The sequence below is a fragment of the Anastrepha ludens genome, chromosome 4 (genome assembly GCF_028408465.1).
Source record: "Anastrepha ludens isolate Willacy chromosome 4, idAnaLude1.1, whole genome shotgun sequence".
NCBI classification, from domain to species: Eukaryota; Metazoa; Arthropoda; class Insecta; order Diptera; family Tephritidae; genus Anastrepha; species Anastrepha ludens.
Genome location: NC_071500.1, coordinates 85,809,773 through 85,831,243, shown reverse-complemented (window position 1 = coordinate 85,831,243; position 21,471 = coordinate 85,809,773). Strand labels below are relative to the sequence as shown.

Sequence of the window (21,471 nt, the reverse complement as noted above, 5' to 3'; positions counted from 1 at the left end):
GATTATCTTGGCGGGAACTCCCTTTCCACTCAGTGCCAGCCATATTGGGTCTCGTTTGATAGTGTCGAACGCCTTCTTAAAGTCTGCGAACAGCATGTAGAGCTGGGAGCGCCACTCAACTGATTGTTCTACTATAATCCGAAGTGTGTTGGCGTGGTCAACACAGCTTCGATGAGGGTGAAAGGAGCGTTCGATATCTTTGAGCCTGCTTTGTATGTCAAAACTATAAATTTTTCGAACAAAAAAAATATTTTTTTGTCTTGAGCTCATAAAATAAAAATACGAAGTGTTTAATTAAAAAAAAATCGTTTTATTCGAAAAAAAAAAATTTAAAGATCCGAAGATATTATTATATTAAAATAAAACTTGAAAAACTCGGAGACAGCGCTTTTCAAAAATTTCAAAAAACCAAATATTAGCAAAAGTTTCAAACAAAAAAATATAATTTTTGCCTTGAACTCACAAAATAAAAATTCGAAATGATTTGTTTTATCTTAGGAAATTCACAAATTAAAATTTTAAAGGCGTTAAAAAGATCCGAAGATATTTCACTTCAAAAAACTATATACCATAATTTTCAGCAATAAATATACTACAAAATTCTTCTTCTTCTTGATTGGCGCGATAACCGCTTAAGCGATTTTGGCCGATTTTTACAAAGCTCGCCGTCGTTTTTCCCCCAAAATATTTTCATTTTACTTCTTATTGTATTCAAATCTATAAATAAACCAATTTTTAGAAGAGCTGACAACAATGTCCAAAATGCTTGAATCATTTGACATGGAATCGCTCCATAGTAAAACGATTTTTCACCATGGAACTTCGCCAGCATTTGGCATGCGCCCTCACTAACAATAAAAATTTTCATCCAACCACACGCATTCGTCACGCCTATCTTTATCACTCGTGTGCCACTTTTTGCTATTTTTAACACTGCTTTATTTGCTGCTCAGATGCGTTTCGCTTGCCACAAATTCCCTATACAAAGATATGCTGCGGTATATAGATTTCGTGGTATGCCTGCATAAACGCAAGATCAGATCCTACAAAATGAAGAAAAGCCAAGAGAAAACCATGAAAACAGCACAATGGCAATAAAAATGGGAAAACGTTTCGATATAACGAACGCCCACCACATCCCACCTTAAACGTATTATTCTATTTCCACAAAAATGTTAGCAGATAAATGAAAGGACAGTGTTGCCACCTCATTCCTACGGAAAACCGGAACTAAAGTTCAGCGTGCCATTAAGCCAAATATGGGCGATAAAAGGCAGTCTTAAGCTGAAAATGTGCATTGAATAAGCGAAAGAAAAAACGAAAAACTTTGCACAAAGGTCAGAAAAAGGAAAATAAGTAAAGCAAGCAGTAAAACAAGGCCATTGCCAGCCTTTGCGGCCATATTAAACACTTAAATTATTACTGAACACCGAAAAGGTATAGGCAACGAACGAGTGATAGGCGAATAAAGAACCAAAATGTAAATAATATTGAAATTCACTAGAGCAAACGAAATCGGCAAAAGAGTCATTGCTGCTGGTGATGGTGGGGCATCCCTTGTGACTGAGATGCTCGCTGCACATCTCAGTTGTGTGCAGTCAACAGGCTAATAAGTTACGAGTAAAAAACAAATAAATATAAAATTGTAAGCAAACACAAGTGAAATGTGTAGTTTTCGTAAAAAAAATGCAAAAAATGTGGTAGTCAATTACAAGTTTTATGGTCAGTTAGAAAAATTAAAAATGATAGGTAGCGCAGGTAAACATTTTTTTAATTGTTTTTTAGCTTTTCATTTAATTCGCAAGAATAAGCGAACCTTTTGCGCAAAGATGTAGAATAAACTTAAAATATGCATGGAATTTATTATTTCGGGTTTTAATTATGGACATAGCGATTTTTTTAAGGCATAGGGCAGAAATTAGAAATTTCAAAATAAATTTTTTTTTTTGGTTCTTTTTTTTATTTTGCTTAAAAGATGCCCTGATATTTTAAAAAGAACATTATAAAGCGATTAAAGGGACGGAAATATTTAAATTCTACTATTTTGAGTTTTGGCGCAGCCCCTCTCAGTCTGATGTTTGCTGCCCCTTAAAACAATTTTTCTTGAAACTAAATTTTTTAAACCGCCGTAGACGATTATTCGGTGGTGCCCATTTTCGAAATCCCGGGTGTTTCATGCCAAATGATAGAAAAGGTTTTTTCTAATAGCGGTCGCCCCTTGGCAGGCAATGGCAAATCGGTAGAAAAAATTTTTACCAACTGATTTCAAATTTCAACTGCATATTCACTACTATATTCTGCGTTGAAGTACAGTTTCTTTGGTTGGTTGGTTTAAGGGTGACCCCGCATCGTAGTGCCACATAGACCGCAAGTTAGATCCGTTGTGTTGCCCTAGAGCTCATTATATTATATTATATCACTTCCCCACCTAACCGAGGTTTTTAATTATAGATTTTGGTGAAAGATATTAATTCTTTTCGAGAATTTAATGAGAGATTCGATTTTCAGGTCCGAGAGTACTAAAAGATTGTCAATTGTTGGAGAGCCTAGAAGAGCGAGTCGACTTCTGGCTAGGCCGGGACAACTGCACAGCAAATGCCTGCTCGATACTTCCTCATCTTCGTCCTCGCAGTATCTGCACAGTTCGTTTTGAGGAACCCCGAGCCGACGTGCATGAGTGCCCAAAAGGCAGTGGCCGGTGATAAGAGATATTATATGCCTTAGTTCGTGTTTCGAAAGACTTAAAAGGGTTTTTGTCTGTTCCAGATTGTAGGATTGCCAGATATATCTGGTCGTAACGCAAGTATATTAGTTTCCACTCGCCACCTCCGATCAGCAATTCTCGATCAATGATAATTTTACATGTTGAGAGCGGAATGTGGATTGTGAGTAAGTTACTAACATTTCATTTCTTGCGAGCTCATCAGCTTTGCAGTTTTTTTGCACTTTAATAAATAAAAAAAATATATTAGAAAAAAAATTCCACTAAATTGGAATTAAAAAAAAAGTTATAGTTAGTTAAAAAATGTAGAACTAGTTGCAATGAAAAATAAAATAAAATATATATAAAAAAAAATTAAAAAAATATAGAACAAAAATTCCAAAAAATTGAAATCAAAATAAAAGAAAAAAAATTCCAAAAAATTGGAATTTAAAAACAAAAAAATTTGAATTTTTTTGGAATTAAAAAAAATAGAAGAAAAATTCCAACATAATTCAAATTAAAAAAAAATATAAAAAGAATTCCAAGAAACTGGAATTTAAAAACAAAAAAATTGGAATTTTTTTTTGAATATTTTTTTTCAAATTTTGTTTTATATATTTTTATTTTTTTTTTTCATTGCAACTAGATCTACATTTTTTAACTAACGACCTTGTTTTTGTACATTCCAATTTATTAAAAAAATTTTTCTAATATTTTTTTGATTTAATTTTTTATCTAATATTTTTTTTTGTTTTTCTATTGCAACTAGTTCTACATTTTTTAGCTAACAATCTTATTTTTTTTTTAATTTCCAATTTTTTGGAACTTTTCTCCAAATATTTTTTTTTAACTAACGATGAAATGCGTTGAGTTTTGTCTAATGCAAATAATTTTATGGGTGTTCCGCAGAATTGCAGAAATGTGCTGTTGTGCTTTGCCTTGTCTTCCAATTGCTTCGGTCACCAGTACCGAAGCTTCGCTATTGATGTGCTGGGAACTCTATTCATAAGTGACTTATACTAAGTTTCCACCGCAGCCGCTATCGTGTTCTCTGCCGCTATCGTGTTCTTAGCACAAACACGAAACAAAACACCTGTCAAATCCCATACAAAATTAAAACACAACTCCATACCTAAACCCACTTTTAGCATACTTTTGTATTGTGGCGCCGACTGATTCGATGCCAAGATCGCGTTCAAAGTCGTTATAGCGAATATACGGAGGAGCATTTACGTCGCACCTTAATACTTTATTCTGAAATCTTTGAATCTGCATTATATTGCTGGAGCTTGAGCTACCCTAAACTTGCATTCCATATGAACCTACAGGTTCCAGAATTTGCTGGTACAGCAGGACTTTGTTGAATATTAATAACTTGGACGTTTTGTCCATGAACCAATCGAAATTTTTATATTTGGTTTCAAGCTCTTCTCTTTTTCTTTAATGAGTTCGTTCCACTTAAGGATAGCGTTTAGAGTCATACCTAAGTATTTCGCCGTGTTATGATACGGTATTTGGACGCCATTTACAATAGATAAAGATAAGATGTCTTATTTTATTATAACAGAAATTTATATGAACTGATTTCGATTCGTTAAGCTTAATACGCCATGTTTTTGTTCCCGCAAGAATATCATCAGAGCGCATTGAAGTTGTGTAACAGCCTCGGTTTCCGTTTACAATGTTGCATTAGCGCAGTTTTTGCTCACTGGAAAATCCCATGTAAAAAATGTTAATAAAACGAGTCGCAATACACTCCATTAAAGATCTCCAGCTTCTATTTCTTTCAGCTCACTTTACTCATAGTCTTGTTTGTTTCTCAAATATTGAGCCAAAATAACCCACGTGGCTAAGAAATATCGAGATAGATTGTTCCACAAAAGAATACCTACTCCCAGCTTCGTTTAGCTGAGTTGGTCTCAATAAATTGTGAGCTCACAATAGTAAAAGGCTGAAGCCCACTCATCAGTGTGGCTTTAGTCGTCGAAAATTCACCATGGACCAGATATTCACAATACGCCAAATCTTGGCAAAGTCCCATGAAAGGAGAATAGACTCACACCAGCTTTTTGTCGACTTCAAAGCTGCATTCGACAGTACGAAAGTTGCCTGTATACCGCAAGACATTGAATTCGATATCCCCACAAAACTAATACGACGTTGCTCAATACTTACAGCGCCGTCAGAATAGGGAAAGACCTCTCCGAGCCGTTTAATACCGACGGAGAATTTCTCTTGGAAACAAGAGCTAGGCAACAAGTAAGTAGGCAATTGCACTAAACTAACACTTTATAAGGCTCTCATCATGCCCGCCCTATCGTATGGCACTGAAGCTTGGACCATGATAACGACCGATGAGGCGTCCCTTGAGAGAAAGATTCTATGGAAGATTTTTGGCCCTTTGCATGTCGAAGGCGACGAGTATCGCAGGCGACGGAACTATGAGCTGTCTGAGCTTTACGACGACATAGACATAGCGCAGCGACTAAAGATCCAGCGGCTTCGTTGGCTGGGTTATGTCGTCTGAATGGATATACACGACGCAGCTCTGAAATTATTCGGTGCGATTCCAGCTGGTGGTAGCAGAGGTAGAGGTAGGCCCCAAACGAGGATGCCATTGCCAAGACAGAGGTGTATTTTGGAGAGTTCGGCAAATGCTATTTTTGGAGGGGTTAAAAAAATGACCAGAGCTTTGTGAGAAGTGAATCGCTCTATGTTGGAAAATAAATAGAAAATTAAAAAAATGGTGTCTTCATTTCTGTCACGTATGCCATGGAACAGGTGATAATCGGACGGCGCAATATCTGGGGTATATGGCGGGTGGGGTAGGATTTCCCATTTTAGTGTTTCTAGTTAGGTTTTAACGGGTTTGGCAACGTGAGGCCGAGCGTTGTCATGCTTTAGAAACACGATACGAACCCCAGTGATGGTTTCGCTTAGTTTTAACAGTTCATGATAAATAACACCAACTTGGTCCCACCAAAAACATAGCACAACGTTCGGAGCGTAAATATTCGGCCGAGGCAACGACCTAGAAGCAGTCCCCATGACTTTGTTTTCTTTGGATTGCTATAATGAATCCATTTTTCATCACCCGTCACGATGAGATGAAGAACCCCCTTCCTTTTTCGTCGCTGGAGCAGTTGTTTACAGGTGAAAAAACGACGTTCAACATCCCTTGGTTTTAACTCATAATGAACCCAAGTTTCTGAATCCCCTGTTTCTGAATCATCAACAAAGCATGCAATCGCTTGGAAATAGATTGGCGCGTAACTCCTAATACTGAAGGAAGCTCTTCTTGCGTTTCACACGGATCCTCATTGAGGAACATTGTTTCACTTACAGCAGATGCTTTCCATTTCAATTCAACCGGGCTATTCGGGTCATGTTCTTCGATTTCGATGTAACTGAAATATGTTGCTCTCTGGTCAAAATAATGAGACACGTATTTTTTTGTTCGCCCGAAAAAAATTTTTTCAAGAGTTATCGGCAATTTTGTTTTTCGGTTCAAACTCGATTTTTTTTAATTATATAAGAAAAAAAATTCTTTAAATGCCCATAACTTAGTCAAAAATGAACGGATTTTAATAATTCTGGGTTCAAAATGATCGTAATTACTTACACGAGCGACTTCATGTAGAAACAATTGCAATTGTAGCTCCCGATGCGTTTCAGCCGCCGTTTTTTTTCGAATGAAAGAGGAGAATCAACACTTCCCGCAAATGACGATTATTTGGCACAAAATCAGACATTTTCTCAAAACCAAAAGTATTTAATACGAAAACAAAGTCACAAGTTTGTTTACCATATGTCTAAGCTTGGTTTATGACGTTTAGGTTATGTTAGAACCGACTATCACACACTGTTGGCGGAATCTTTAGACAAACAGCGGGAACTTAGTTGCGCACCTAATACATTTTATTTATTTATGAGAAATTGCGAATTAGACTAAAACCTATCGAGAGCCCTTATATTTGGGGCATTTTAAACTGATTTGCGCTCTGCGAGTATTTATTTAGCTTGTCAAACGAACTGTAGCAAATATTAAAAATTTATTATCTTAAATTAGATCTGGCTCATTTGCCGCGAGAGTGCCATAATCCAAAAAAAAAGAAAAAAAAAGTATAGATAAGTAAACAGAAATGAGTACAAACTCTCCTCTTACTCTGTGTAAAAATACATGGCGTTATCAATTAACAGGGAGGGAAGGAAGTACATTAAAAAAAATTCAAGAAAATTTTTTCTCAACATTTTGGGTTTTTCGATTTTGGCACTCTTGACTCTTTTGACGATCAGTAAATAAAATTATTTATGATATTCAAAAGAATTTCACAAATTCGCGGATAAAAATTGTTAACATATGCCGTTCCTGTTTTATAAAACAATTTTCAGTTTTGATTTTTTTTAAGATCTTTTGTTAATTTAGTTTTTTTTTATTTAAAATTTTTTAAATTTTTATTTAAATATTTTTCAATGCTACATGCCTCAACCTCAATAAACATAATTACCCGATTCCTTATAGTGGCAATCACTAAGTCCATTCTTTATTTGAATAAGAATTTTCTTTAAGGAAAGCAAAAAATATTAAACAAATTTTTAAACTCACGGCTAGCACTGTCACATTCCATGCTTCCGAATTATACGAGTATATGTACATACATATGTATGTACATTTTCATATTTATTTCATATAAAAAAATATTTGCATTTAACAATTTTTAAACCCGAAATCTATCATTTAGCAAAATATAGTATCCAATCATCCGTAAGAAATCGCCTCAGCTACACATACATACATACATACAAAGCTATATATACATATTTTAATTACCTTACCAACTGTTGTCCAACGTAGATGCTTTGCAGACCATTTCCTGTGCAAAATTTTCAAGTAGGCATATTTTCGTGAGCAACATTGTGTCTTGCACGAAATTCCCACGCGCACAACGTTGACGAAATATTTATGAATGTTTTTGCTTCATTTAATATTTCGAATTTAATGAAATTTTACACAAGCACATGCATAAATATGTATATGTAATTTTCTCCAACATTTGGCATGCGTTTTAATTTTGCTCTATTTTTTGTGTGTTTTTTTTTTTTTTGCTTTAATTCTGTTTGCACCAAAATTATATTCTCGTCACATATGGCACGACCATAAACTATGCAAACGGAAAACATCTCATGCAGCATTTTTGAAGCAAATTTTTCATAATTCTTGCGTCTTCACATTTTGTTTCCAATGCGGCTGTTAAGAGATGTTTGCAGCTATTTATACTTAATTTCCACTCAAAACAGCTAAACATTTTTGTTTTTGTTTACCCTTTTGTGTTTTTATTTTTTCCACACAAATGTAGGTAGCGTTGAATCTACTGTTGGGTTTGTCTATAGTCATATCTGTGTTTTTGACATATTTTTGCTGTTCTCTTTTTTTATTGTTTTGTGTTTATTTATATTTTTAATTGTTGTCGTGCTTTGCTTGTGAGGTGGTGGCGGTGAGCAAAATATTACCTGCCTTGCCGGTGACAATCAGAACAGAGAAAAGAGACATGGCAGGCGCGTTATAGGATTTTATTTTAGATTTATTTCAATTAAATTTTAATTCAATTTATATCATTTTTTGTATTTTATTCTACTTAATTTAGATAATTTTTTTATTCATTTATTTCTCTATTTATTTGCTTCTCTTTACGAAAGAAAATAAGTTCTTATTATGCCATTTGGCTGATTAAACGCGAAAATTAGGTTTATATTTATAATATTTTTATTATAACTTTATTTATTATATTTTATTATTCCTTTATTTCATTTTAAATTTTGCTGTTTTATTTTTTGGTTATTATTATTAATATTTTTTCCTGTGTCTTTTCTTATTCGATTTTGTGTTATTTTAATTATATTATTTTATTGTGTTTTTATTTTAATTTGATTAACTTAAACTTTTTATTTTAATTTGTTGTATTTTGTTTCATTTTAAAATATTTTGTTTACTCTTTTTTATTATTGTATTATTCCTTTTTGTAGTTTTGTTCTCATTCTATTTTATTTAAAATTATTTTTTTGTATTTTAGATTGGTTAAATTTTAATTTATTTAATTTTATTTACTTCTTTATGATTTATTATTAAAAAAATTTTTAATCATTTTTGCTAATTCGATTTTGTTTTATTTTAATTTATTTTATTGTTTTTCATTTTAATTTTATTAACTTAAACTTTTTATTTTAATTTGTTGTATTTTGTTTCATTTTAAAATATTTTGTTTACTCTTTTTTATTATTGTATTATTCCTTTTTGTAGTTTTGTTCTCATTCTATTTTATTTAAAATTATTTTTTTGTATTTTAGATTGGTTAAATTTTAATTTATTTAATTTTATTTACTTTTTTATGATTTATTATTAAAATTTTTTTTTTATCATTTTTGCTAATTCGATTTTGTTTTATTTTAATTTATTTTATTGTTTTTTTTTTTAATTTGATTAACTTAAACTTTTTATTTTAATTTGTTGTATTTTGTTTCATTTTAAAATATTTTGCTTACTATTTTTTTATTATTATTCCTTTTTGTAGTTTTGTTCTCATTCTATTTTATTTAAAATTATTTTTTTGTATTTTAGATTGGTTAAATTTTAATTTATTTAATTTTATTTACTTTTTTATTATTTATTATTAAAATTTTTTAAATTATTTTTGCTTACTTGATTTTGTTTTATTTTAATTTATTTTATTGTATTTTATTTTAATTTGATTAACTTAAACTTTTTATTTTAATTTATTGTACTTTGTTTCATTTTCAAATATTTTTTTTTATGCTTTTTTTTATTATTATTCCTTTTTTACTTTTTTCTTATTCTATTTTATTCAATTTTTTTTTGTATTTTAATTTGATTGCAATTTAAATTTTAATTTTGTTTTTCTATGAACTTTTATTTTATTGCAGTTTAGTTAATTAATTTTTTTATTATAATTTTTTGTATATCATTGGTATTCTATTTTATATTATTTTAATTTATTTTATTCTATTTTAATTTTTATTATATTTTTATTTTTATTTTTATTGTGTTTTATTCAATTATTAAATTCTAATTTATTTTTATGTTACTTTATTTAATTGTTGTTTTCCTTGTTTTCGTTTTTTGCTTATTCCATTTTATTTTTTTTTCATACATTTTATTAAATTTTAATCTAATTGATTTTTATAATCATATTCTATACAAAATATATTCATTTATTTATACATAAATTAACAAAAACCAAAACGTGCAAATACCAATCAACCAAATTTTTTCGCTTTAAGCTGCTCAAGAGCTTATTTATATATTTTTAATAAATTTGTAACCACATTAAACAGCACAACAGCTACACTAATAAATGACACTGACACTTGATAAACAAGCCCATTGCACAACAATAATAACACTCACATACAGATTCACTATTTTTTTACGAATTGCATATACGATTTTATCGTTGCACACACTTTCACGTTAGCTTCCGCGTCCGCACGACTCTTCGGCACACTAGTCATGTTGTTCATACACTAACGACGCTCACATATACATACACATGAAAATGAATGTATGCTATGTTCCACGTCTGTTAAGCGTTGTTCCAACCTGCGAAAAACACGTCCGCTCGACTGTAAATGCCATGGAAAACTGATGCCAGCACTGTCGGTACGCGTGCTTTTCTTTGTATTGTACATAATTTAAAATGAAAGACATGACATGTGGCCGATGCAACGAGGATGTTAAAATGTTATGCCTGTTGTTGTTGGAGCTCAGCAGCTGGTATATATGCTCTATGAAAGATGTATGTAAAAGTAACAGAAATCCTTTGCCTACTCCAAGGCACTGTTGGGGTTGCCCTTTTAAATGAACACGTGCTACTTCGCTTGTCTGTAAACTCTACAGTTTCTGTAATTTAACAGTCGCTGACTTATATAAATGTTAAGTATGGGCTTTTTCTGAGAATAACATTTTGTTTTATTTATGATTTCCGATTGTTGTTAGTGGAAAGGGTTATTGCTGTGTATGTATGTATGTATGTGAATAGGGAAAATTTATTTTTTGCGAAATTTTTTATTGTCACAATTTTTATTTTTTTACACGGATGTAACATATATATGGAAGAACCTCAATACGCACACCACAAACAGAAGCTCCTCGCTCGGCGAAACACCCAGAAATGATTATGTTTTTCCAATATAATATTTTAAATTCTGTGAATATTGCTCAGCTGTTCCAGCTGGAATTTAAGATACACCTATATTACTGATTTCAAATAATAACTATCCTCTTTTTAATAAAATTTACAGATAAATTTTGCTTTAATTACAGCTCCATTGTTTTTTGCCTTTCTTGAAAATCGAATGTTGTCAAATTTGTATCACCCTAACATGCTAACATAGCCATGCAAAAAGGATGGAAATGGTGAGAACAACATAATACTACAACTCTTACAAGAATTCACAAAAGTAGAGAGAATTTTGTTCGAGCAATTCTTACACAAGAAAAATGCTGCATTTCATGAATTCGTAGCGCGCTTTAAGGCGCTTAGCATTTGTGTCAATCGAATGTGCGTGGATGTTTAACACTAGCTTGTAAACAAGTTAGATTAGACATAATGTCAACATTTTCATGTCCTCTATTAAAACTTCTTTTCTCAATCGTTTGCTCTTTTAAAAGTAAAGCGCGGTGTGATGAAGTTTTTAAAAGAGCAAACAAAGCATGCCGGATACTAATATATGTATAGGTATACATATCTACGTACCTACTCGGCAAGTGAAAATGAAAGTTTGAAGTCGATGCAGGTTTGTTTTGTGTTTTTATGCGTATTCTTCGAAAATAACGTTTTTAGTGGCGTCACCGAAATGAGATGAGTGCCAATCGATCTGCGAAGTTTTGCTGTTCCGCATTCAGAGCTGTGGCGCAGATTGAATGAGTTGATTAGAGATATTTGAGTATTACCCCGAGACCCATAAAGAAGTAACAGCGCGTGAAAAAGGGACTAGAGCGTTTCACGAAATAGATGATATTCAAGTCCCGACGCAAGGCAATGGTGGTCGTTTTTTTTATTTTCAATATTTGTAACATCACTCTCCGTGAATATTTTCCTACCGTATAGACAGTGACTGGACAGTTTTATGTTGGTATCCTGAAGAGGCTTCGTTCATGCATTTTTCTTGTGCGGCCCGAATTCACCGCGAACGGCTGAATCTTGCACCAGCATCCCTCGCCCATTGTGCGAAAAAAAGAGTCGCGACGTTGCCGTGATTATAGTTACAGCTCCGTAATTTCCCACAGCGCCTTTTCTTATATTCGAAGCTTTAGGAAACTAATCATGGCGGCTTACAGCAAGCTAAGGAAGTTGGGACCACGGTCCTTAGCAGGTTAACTTCGAAAGATTACACAGGTGTTCATAAATTGGAAATGAAGAACCAGACTTTTCCGAAGGTTTTTGATGTACTGAATACAAGCCTAACTCAGAAACCTGTCTCAATGACGTTTACATGCAGAAGACTTCAAACTCCGGAGCACCATTGAAAAAACCGCTCCTCTCATTGAAAAAGGACTTGCATGGGGCTAAGACAAATTTAGAACGGAATTATGCAAACGTAATATTCATTCGGTCATTGTGTACCGCTGATAGTCGAGAACTTCAACGAACTTTTGCGCACCCTGTTAAGATTCATGTTTAGGGCTGCTTCTTTGAAAAAGGAATTGGCCGTGTTGTGTTTACCGCCAACTTGAATGCAGTTTTGATGAATAAAACGGGCTGTATGGCAAGTAGCGCCGTCTTGTTGGAACCAAATGTCGTGAAGATCACAGGCTTCAACTTTCGGCATTAAAAAGTCGTTGATCATGGCGCGTTTGCTATTCATTGCTACATTGGCGCCAGCCTCGTCTTTGAAGAAATATGGCCCGATGATTCCTCCAGCCCATAGGCCACGCCAAGCGGTGATGTTCAATGGATATAATGGGTTTCTTGAATGACTTCAGGTTGCTCTTCAGCACAAATATGGCAATTTTGCATATTGACGTATCCATTAAGGGGTTATATACAGTTAGAAGGCCGAAAAAAGCGAAATTTCCAGATTTTTTTCTGAGAAAACTTTTAAATTTATTGATCTAAAAATTTGTACACACAATACATTGTCTTTTAACTCTATTTTAGGACTTAGTATTAGTAAAAATATTTATTTGAAAAGGAGCTACAGCTGAGCTCTGGGAGCTCCTCTCAAAAAAAGACGTTTTGCGATGGCCACTATATCTCAGAACTGGATCCTCTGAAATTAAAAAACCAAACAGATTTCGTCGAGCGTCGATTTTCGTAATGCAGTTATACGATTTTTATTGGAGGCATAGTCTGGTGGAACTCACTAGACAAGACGACATTGGGGAGAAGCTTTAGAGAGTTCAGAGGGCCGCCCTCATTGGAATCAGTGAGGCGCTTCGAACGACTCCTACTCTGGCGCTGAACGCAATGTTAAATGTGGTACCCGTAGACATCGCAGGCAGAATTGCCGCTACACGTACCGCAATCAGATTGAGGGGCTCGGGCTATAAGCTCAACTTCACTTATGGGCACTCAAGCATCCTTAGAAACTTCGAGTTCATCCCTCTGTCAACGGATCAGTGTATACCCTCGTTTAGTCCAACCGGAACCTTTTCCACTCATATTCCGTCAAGGGATGAGTGGACGGGGAGCTGCACTTGGGGGCAGGGCCTAGTGAACTTGTTCACGGATGGATCGAAGTTGGAAGGAAAGGTTGACGGAGCAGTCTTTTGCGAGGAGCTCCCCATCAGACTCAAATTCAGGTTACCGGACCACTGCAGTGTGTTCCAGGCAGAGGTAGCCGCAATCAAGGAGGCAGCTGATTGGCTGCTCACATGCGTACTAACAGTCAAGAAAGTAAATATTTACTCCGACAGCCAAGCGGGAATAAGGTCCCTCGGGTCAATGACGGTGCATTTGAAACTGGTCAAGGAAAGCTTGACCTCACTTTCGACTGCGTCCGAATTCTTTGACATAAGCCTCATCTGGGTTCCTGGTCACAGCGATAGTACGGGAAACTGTGAGGCGGATGAGCTGGCCAGACAAGAGACATGTGAGGTGATTTCCCCGCTAAGGGAGAGAATTGGGATCACCCTGACTACCTGCGGTCTGCTCCTGGAAAGATGGGCATCGCGCCAACTCAGCGAGCGGTGGGCAAGTACACAAACTTGTAAGGTCGCGAAATCCTTCTGGCCACGTGTAGACCAAAGGCGCTCGGGCGACCTTCTCGTGGGTTTTCTCACAGGTCACTATGCGCGAGGAATGCATGCTGTAAGACTTGGAATCACCTCGAGTGCTTTTTGCGCTGGATGTATGGAGGATGAAGTGGAATCGTCTCATCACCTTCTCCTTAGCTGCCCTGCTCTGGCGGGGCTAAGATCCATGCATCTTGGCTCTTACTTTTTTGCTACGCCTGCTGATATAGCTGACGCTGACATTGAAAATCTGGCGAATTTCATCAGCAGCACAAAGCGGTTGACGCAAACGAGGCGTAAGTCTTTCCATGATGAAATGTCAATGAATACTGAAAAAATTATGTACATATTTAGTTCGACAGCAGTCACGCGTAATCTGTCAAAAAACGCTATTGGAAAAAGTACCTCCAATCTGATCAATTTATTAGATTATGTCGGTCATACTTCTATTAGACAGAGTATCTATGGTTTTTTTTTTGTTTTGTTAAAGCAACTCTCCAGCCTCTCAACTAATTTTTACATCCAGAAATATATTATTTGTTGCCGAGGTATCGTTTATAGAATTTACCCCTTTCAAAGCCTCAGCCTCTTATTACTTAGGCAACTACCAAATTAATATAAAAAGCAATTTCTTTTTATGGCATATACCTTTTTTGTTACATTTATTAAAATTGAAAATTATATTATTATGATATTAATAATGAAAGCCTTTTAAATTTCACCACTACAAATATGTATATTAAAAAATACATTTAGGTACATATGTATGTATGTATAAGTATGTATTAATTTAAGTTTGTTGCGCTTCTTAATTCGCTTATCTTTGGAAACCGTGTAAAAGTTCATCCATGTGTGTATGTATAAGTGTGTACATATGTATATAAGCTTCGTTAGATAATCGGCTTCATCGTCAAAACCCAAATATCCCAGTTTGTTTCTATTTTGCATTATAATTTATGATAATATTTTTCTCATAGGGAACTCACTCTAAGGCCGTATATCTTTTCAGAAATAATTACAAATTTAAAGCTAGTAAATATAAACAAATTTTGAAAGCAGTTTGTTTTTATAAATCACAACAAATAATTAAACTAATAAAATTTTAAAAATAAATTTGTGTCCACTAAAACTTATATAAAATGCTTAACAATATTGAAATCCAACTCTCAAATATAATATAATCAATCCTTCAAACGTTTGGTAGTGCGCTCCTCCAATTTCAGCAATGTTACCTGTGCGGCTTGCAACATGTGGCGTGAGGCCTTGTATATCCACTTCTCGAAAATTTTCGAATTAAGATAGTAAACTTTCCGTATACCGGATTGTATAATAAGTTTGGCGCATTCATTGCAAGGCATTAGTGTCGAGTATATCGTAGCGCCGTGCAAATCAGTTGGCTGCGGTCCGATAATGGCATCCGATTCGGCATGTATGACATATGTGAGTTTATTTTTTAATTTATCTTTGTCCTTGCCCCATGGATACGGCTGATTCGTGTAGTTCGGTGGAAAATGATTGTAGCCAATGCCAATAATGCGATTTTTCTTATCAACAATACAAGCACCAACTTTCGTTTTGGGATCCCCACTGTGTGTTGAGGCCAGTATTGCTATGTCCATGAGGAATTCATGATCTCTTAGTAAATTATTATCGCCTACATTTATAATGCGATTTTGATCAACCGTTATGCAATGCTGGTTTCGATTGTCTAAATTAGTTTCATATTTCATAACGAGTTTGACAATTTCACTATGAAAATTTTCATCTGTTAACAGATTCACAAATCCTTTATTTTCCTGTTCACATGTCGACAGCGAAAGTGAGCGAAAAGCGGTTAGAGGTGATGCATCACGCAAATCGGAGCTTGGCCGGCTGGGTCCGTCACTATTAGGGCTGTTGCTGCTGCTGTTTGATGAGTTAGATTTGGGTGTAGGGGGCAAATCGTCATGATCGTGATTTGTCATTGTTTGTATATATGGCTGCAATAAAAATAAAGATGGCTTTAAAATAAAATTCAATAAAACAGAGATCAATAAAGAGGACTTGTAAAATTATTGTATGTCTAGACAATGCTTCTACTAGAATGTCCAACGAAAGAATTCAAAAAAGGGTGTTTATTTTGCGTCCAATTGGAGGAAGAAAGAGAGGCCGACCAAGAAAGCGGCCGCTCAACGAAAGAATTCAAAAAAGGGTGTTTATTTTGCGTCCAATTGGAGGAAGAAAGAGAGGCCGACCAAGAAAGAGACGTAGAAGCAGACATAAAAGCGATGAACGTTCGTAATTGGAGAAATAAGCCAATAGAGAGACTGAATTGGAGGCGGATTGTTGATAAAGCTATGGTCCACCACAGACTGTGAAGCTAAGAGAGAGAGAGAGATAATACTACTCCAATTGACTTAAGCTTTTTGCTAAATCCTAGATGTGAAAAAGAAACACACTCCCACAAAAAAGGTAATTACTTACTTATCTACAATAGTATGAATCACCGCCTAGTAACACCGAGGTACTAGAATCCGGAAGCAAACCCCATTTCTTTTCATATATTATTTTACAAGATAGTAGAGGGTCATCAGCTCTTTTTACGCGCTTGTCCGCATTCCACTTTAACTTAGCATTTGTTAGCATGACTCCCATCTAACCATTTTAAGAGGTTAGGCTAAAGCCCCGGGCCGAGAACTCCAGCATATTTTTATGCCTTGCGACGTTGTTGTTTTTGTTGTATATAGTTCACAAAAGCGCGCCCAGTGCAGTGACGTAATCACCGTCGTCGTATTGTTGGGTCCAGCGGGAGAGGAGTGTTGGATGAGTGGGTTTGGTGGGGCATGTGAAAAGATGGTTAGTGTCGTGTGGGGTGCCTTCACATGCAGGGCATATGTTTAGTATGTCGGGGTTGATTCTGGATAAGTAGGAGTTTAACCTGCTACATTACCCAGAACTTAATTGTGCCAATTCTACGCGGGGAAGCTGGAGCTCTTCATTTGCTGTAGGTGGTGGATGGACTGCGATTACGGTATTCGGTGGTCGGGAGCTTAAGAAGGTGGTAAGGGTAACCCGATGAATGTCGTTTATTGTCTGTCTAAACACTGGCTGGTCCAGTAGTTGTCTGTTCGTTTTGCCCTGGATCTCGTCGGCGTAATTGAGGAGGTTTCCTCTGACGTGGCTGTGAGGCGGCTCTGGCTCAAGCAGGTGCATGTATGGGTGAAACCAGCGGTAGCACCTAAACAGAAACTGTTCGCTGGGTAGTTTTTTGTACTCCTTTACCGGGAGCATCTGTGCCTCGTTGTGAAGGTGTTGAAGAGGGGACATCAGAAGGCAACCCGTCGCTGGCCGAATAGCAGTGTTTTGGCAAGTCTGGGGCTTTATCCACTGCATGTCATTAGTTTCAGACGAACAGACAGGCTTAGCGTAGTTTAGAACCGGCCGGTCAATTGCCTTAAATGTCGCCAGCAACATTTCTTTGTCTTTGCCCCAAGTGCTGCCGGCAAGCGATTTAGGGACCTTGTTGCGATTTTGGAGAAGGTGTTCGCAGAGAAGGAGAGCAAACTGTCGAAGGTTTCACCCAGAATTTTGGAATTGTTAACAGTCGGAATTGGTATGTCATCACCTTAAGTTGAAGTTTGACCTCCTTTGTCCAAGTGGTAAAGAGGGTCGCCGTAGACTTTGTGGGGGAAAGTTGGAGATTCCTCGCATTGAAAAAGCGAGAAAGATCGGTGAGGTAGACGTTCACTTTGGCGCACAGGCCATCAATGTCATTGCCCGACGCCATTGTTGTGCAATCGTCAGCGTCTGAGACTAGGGAGAGTCCTTCTGGTAACTGGCGGAGCTTCGATACATACATATAAGTTGAGCAGCAAGGGTGAAAGGACACCACCCCGCGGGCACCTTGCTTGATCTTCATCTGCTTGGAGATTTGGTCGCTAAACATCGACCACTCAGATAGTTAGCGGACCACCTCTTCATCTAGTAGCGTGGAATGGCTAACATATAAAAGTGGGAGTAGTTTTCATCCAATCTAAATAATATTTATGCTGGGTGTTAATGAGGTTTAATATATTTTAATTAAGTCGCATTTTTTTCTTTGAGGTCTGGTTTTTTTATTAAGGAGATACAGCTTTTTTTATGACCGTTTCGTATGCTTTCAATGCCAACCCGCCTTAGGCAAAGAGTACATTATATAGAGTTTCGCAAAATTAATAATCCAATTTTGCTTTTTAATAAAATCTTTACTTTTTTGTTGTTGTTTTGATAAATATATGTATTAATCTAACTCGATGTGAACAAAATTTTAACATCCTTGGGACCCAAGTGAGCCCGGGTATAAAAAATTCCACGCCGAAAACTACCCCGATGACATTTCGTCGGTTTACTCCTTACTACATTTCATTCGTTCAAACGAATATCACACACACTTCGGTACTTATTTCACTTACCATAATATTTATTTACCAAAAGAAACGATGTTTTCCAATTAATTCCGTAACTTGAACTGGATTTCAAAAGTGAGCAAAACACATTAGCTTAGCTTAAATGTTAACAAACAAGTGAAAAAATTGAAGCTAATCAATCGTCATACCGACCGTCAGTGGTTTTATTCGTTAACAAAAATAATCGTCACCAGCCTTTGAATCCAACTTTGCATAAGATTTGGCAACACTGCATTATTATCATTTTCCTCACATGTCGTGTTATGTAAATTCATTGAATTTTAAAGAGTTGCCTTCATGAGTTAACTCATGGCGAATAGATGGAGCAACGGGTATAAATAAACATGCCTAAAATGACATTTCTTATTGAAATAGTGAGTTATACCAGTTTTATGAGGTATAACCAAAGTCGCTGATGGCAAATCTAGCTTGTTTGTTGTCGCTTTCACATATGTAACTCTTCAAATTATCCCAAGTATAGTAAAAGAGAAATAGCGAATCGAAGACTAAACCGCCGATTGTTGTTGCTTTCGCATGGCAAAATGTTTCGCTTGGCAAGTAGCGAAACTCTCCAACGAATAGAGAATATAAAATTTGTATTCACATTATTGTTGATTTCTTTTCCATTTTTATTGTTATACATCGTTACATCACAGCCAGAAATATTCTGACGGAGGTCGCCATCTTGCAATCTATCATGATTACATCAACAGTACAGAGTAGAAGCAGTAGAGCATCTGATGCAACTTTTTTTACCGCTTAATCTATCCTCTAAATTTTCATACATGCTTGCTGTTATCAAAAGCAGCGTACTCAGAGAGCGCTCAGTGAGCAACAAAATACACGCCATTGTTGTTGCTCTACTGCTACTACTTTGTAGGTGTGACTTGTAAAGAACGCAAAATTTGCCATCACCTACAAAAATCGGTGAGTATATTTAAAAAAAAAAAAAAAAAAAAAAAGTTCGTTATATTAAAATAACTTATATTTTCTTCTGTTGTTCTTGTAACAGCATAAACATTCCCCATAAATGTTTAGAAAATGCTGCTGGAGTCGCACTCTTTGGCCGGATATAAATTCGGGTTATTTCTGTTACGTAGAACCAAGAGTCTTCCTTTTTATGTTTGCGAATTACGTGGATTTATATACTTGAATTAAAATTGGAACGTACTGTATTTCGTTTTTGTATATTTCTTATAACTTCAATAAATTCATTTTATGTAATTTACATATTGGCGAAATTTCTTCTCATATTTGTGTTTATGTGTAAACCAATATAATTTAATCAATACTTCTGAAATAGTTTTGCTTAACAGGTAATATACTAAATTTGTTTGTGAAACAAAAATGAGAAACAAATAGTCGAAAAAGAATAGCCACAAATGTGGTATAAAACCAGAGTCGAAATACATTTTAGGTTTAATACGCATACGTTTATGTGTGAATGTATTAGTTTATGTTTCACTCCATATATGAGGATTAGGCTGTCTTACGCAGTGGGATTGGATTTTGTTTCAAATGCAGGTATATCGACCGCATACGTGACACATCTTTGCCGGATTTGTTCACTTTTGGATTGAAATCGCATAACTTGGAAATACGCTCCCACTCAGTACCTGGCTCCATGGGGCCACCATTCTCAAGTGCCGCCGCCTGCTTTTCAGCGCTGCGTGACGCAGCTTTGGTTTTAGCAATAGATTCTTCCGTTTGACGCAACCAATCCTCCAATTCTTGTTTTGCTTGCTGGCGCAACTCTTCCTTCTTACGTTCTTCTTCACGATCTTTCTCTTCGAGACGCTGTTTTTGTTCTTCACGCCATTTTCTTATTTTCTCCGGTTCTATTCGGGAAGGTGGGGGCCCCGAAATACCGACTGGTTCATTTGATTCACCGCCAATCATTTCAAAACTACCGGTGGATGAGCCGAGTCCACCACTAACCGCATTAGGTGCAAGCTCCTCACTGCCTAGCAGTCCATTGCCACCATCTGTGCTGGGTGGTGCACTGACAACCGCATCCGAAGGAGGTACTATTTCGGATTCGAGATCACCTAGTACTGATTGTTCACGTGCCAAAAACTCAGCTGCGGGATCAACCTCCTCTTTAGGGGCAAAATCATCACCAAAATCCATTGTGCAAAGATAAAGAACAGCAACTACTGTAAAATTAAAGAAGCAAAATTGGGGCGTATTTTCATAGTAAGTAATTTTACACGTAGACAGATGTGAAGCCGTTTTGTGCTCGTTATTCAACACAAAAGCGGGACATATCTCTGTCCTAGTGGTATTTACCCTTTTTCAATTTTTTTATTATTTTCCTCTTGTTGAGTCAGCACTATTCACACAAAAATAAAACTTGCAATAAATTTCTTCCAATCAGATCACAAAAACTGCTCTTTTTCTTTGGCACAGAGTTGACATTAAAAACGTCGATTTTGACGAAACGAATGAACGAGACAACACTTGTCGCGGAATCAGTGAAATCAAATCGAACAAAGCTGTAAAATGGCGGACAATAAACCAATGAGAAACCTTATAATCGATTATATTCACCGTGTAAAACAATACAACTGCAAACACCGAAATATATATTAACGCGGCTACTCTAATAAATATCCCTGCGCGATTAGAGTGGGGCTTACCTCAAATTACTTAATACTTCCAGCTTTATATTAATATTAAAGGGATACAGATAGGCAAACACTGCGCCTCAAAGCAGGGAAGTTGGTCAAGAAACAAAAGCGCGGGCAAAACAATCATAAATGGTCGCAAATGCAATTAACAGCTGATGTTGCAATAACAGGATGACACATATTAAGGAAATGTGTATACTTATCCTGATATCAGATTTACGATTTATAATCTTTTTCTTAGGGATCAATAAGATTTAACCCCTTAGCGAATTTATAAGTGGCGTCACTAAATTCTTACAAAAATGTATGCGCCAAATTATTATTATAATTAAATATTTAAAAAGGCATAAAAAGATTCTGATAAAACTGTATGCCATTCTAAGGCACTGAACTTAAGTTAGAGGGAAAGCTTGACTTAAATGCCTGTGTGTTGTAGCAGCATAAAAATTCCCCACACATACG

At 35.7% G+C, this 21,471-nt stretch overlaps 3 protein-coding genes across 4 annotated transcripts in view; all 3 read right to left on the bottom strand.

Moving 5' to 3' along the window:
* Window positions 1-10,347, bottom strand: part of LOC128860052 (serine/threonine-protein phosphatase rdgC) — a 248,058-nt gene extending 237,711 nt beyond the window's left edge. The window contains exon 1 of the mRNA XM_054097277.1: window positions 10,128-10,347. The gene's annotated coding sequence lies outside the window, so the exon portion shown is untranslated. The remainder of the gene's footprint in view (window positions 1-10,127) is intronic.
* A 4,251-nt stretch (window positions 10,348-14,598) lies between these two features.
* Window positions 14,599-18,686, bottom strand: LOC128860050 (deoxycytidylate deaminase). Its single transcript, XM_054097274.1, has 2 exons — window positions 18,386-18,686; window positions 14,599-15,934 (listed from the first exon to the last, which is right to left on the bottom strand). The coding sequence occupies exons 1-2, from the start codon at window positions 18,386-18,388 to the stop codon at window positions 15,137-15,139; spliced, it is 801 nt and encodes a 266-aa protein (XP_053953249.1). The 5' UTR covers window positions 18,389-18,686; the 3' UTR covers window positions 14,599-15,136.
* Window positions 18,687-19,533: 847 nt separating this feature from the next.
* LOC128860051 (clathrin light chain) lies at window positions 19,534-21,109 on the bottom strand. 2 transcript variants are annotated; one of them, XM_054097275.1, is made up of 3 exons: window positions 21,019-21,109; window positions 20,669-20,874; window positions 19,534-20,535 (listed from the first exon to the last, which is right to left on the bottom strand). In XM_054097275.1, exon 3 carries the CDS (start codon window positions 20,507-20,509, stop codon window positions 19,859-19,861), a length of 651 nt encoding a protein of 216 aa, XP_053953250.1. In that variant the 5' UTR covers window positions 20,510-20,535; window positions 20,669-20,874; window positions 21,019-21,109; the 3' UTR covers window positions 19,534-19,858. The 2 variants fall into 2 exon arrangements, with proteins under 2 accessions (XP_053953250.1, XP_053953251.1); XM_054097276.1 differs by lacking the exon at window positions 21,019-21,109 and adding an exon at window positions 20,930-20,991.
* Window positions 21,110-21,471: the final 362 nt, after the last annotated feature.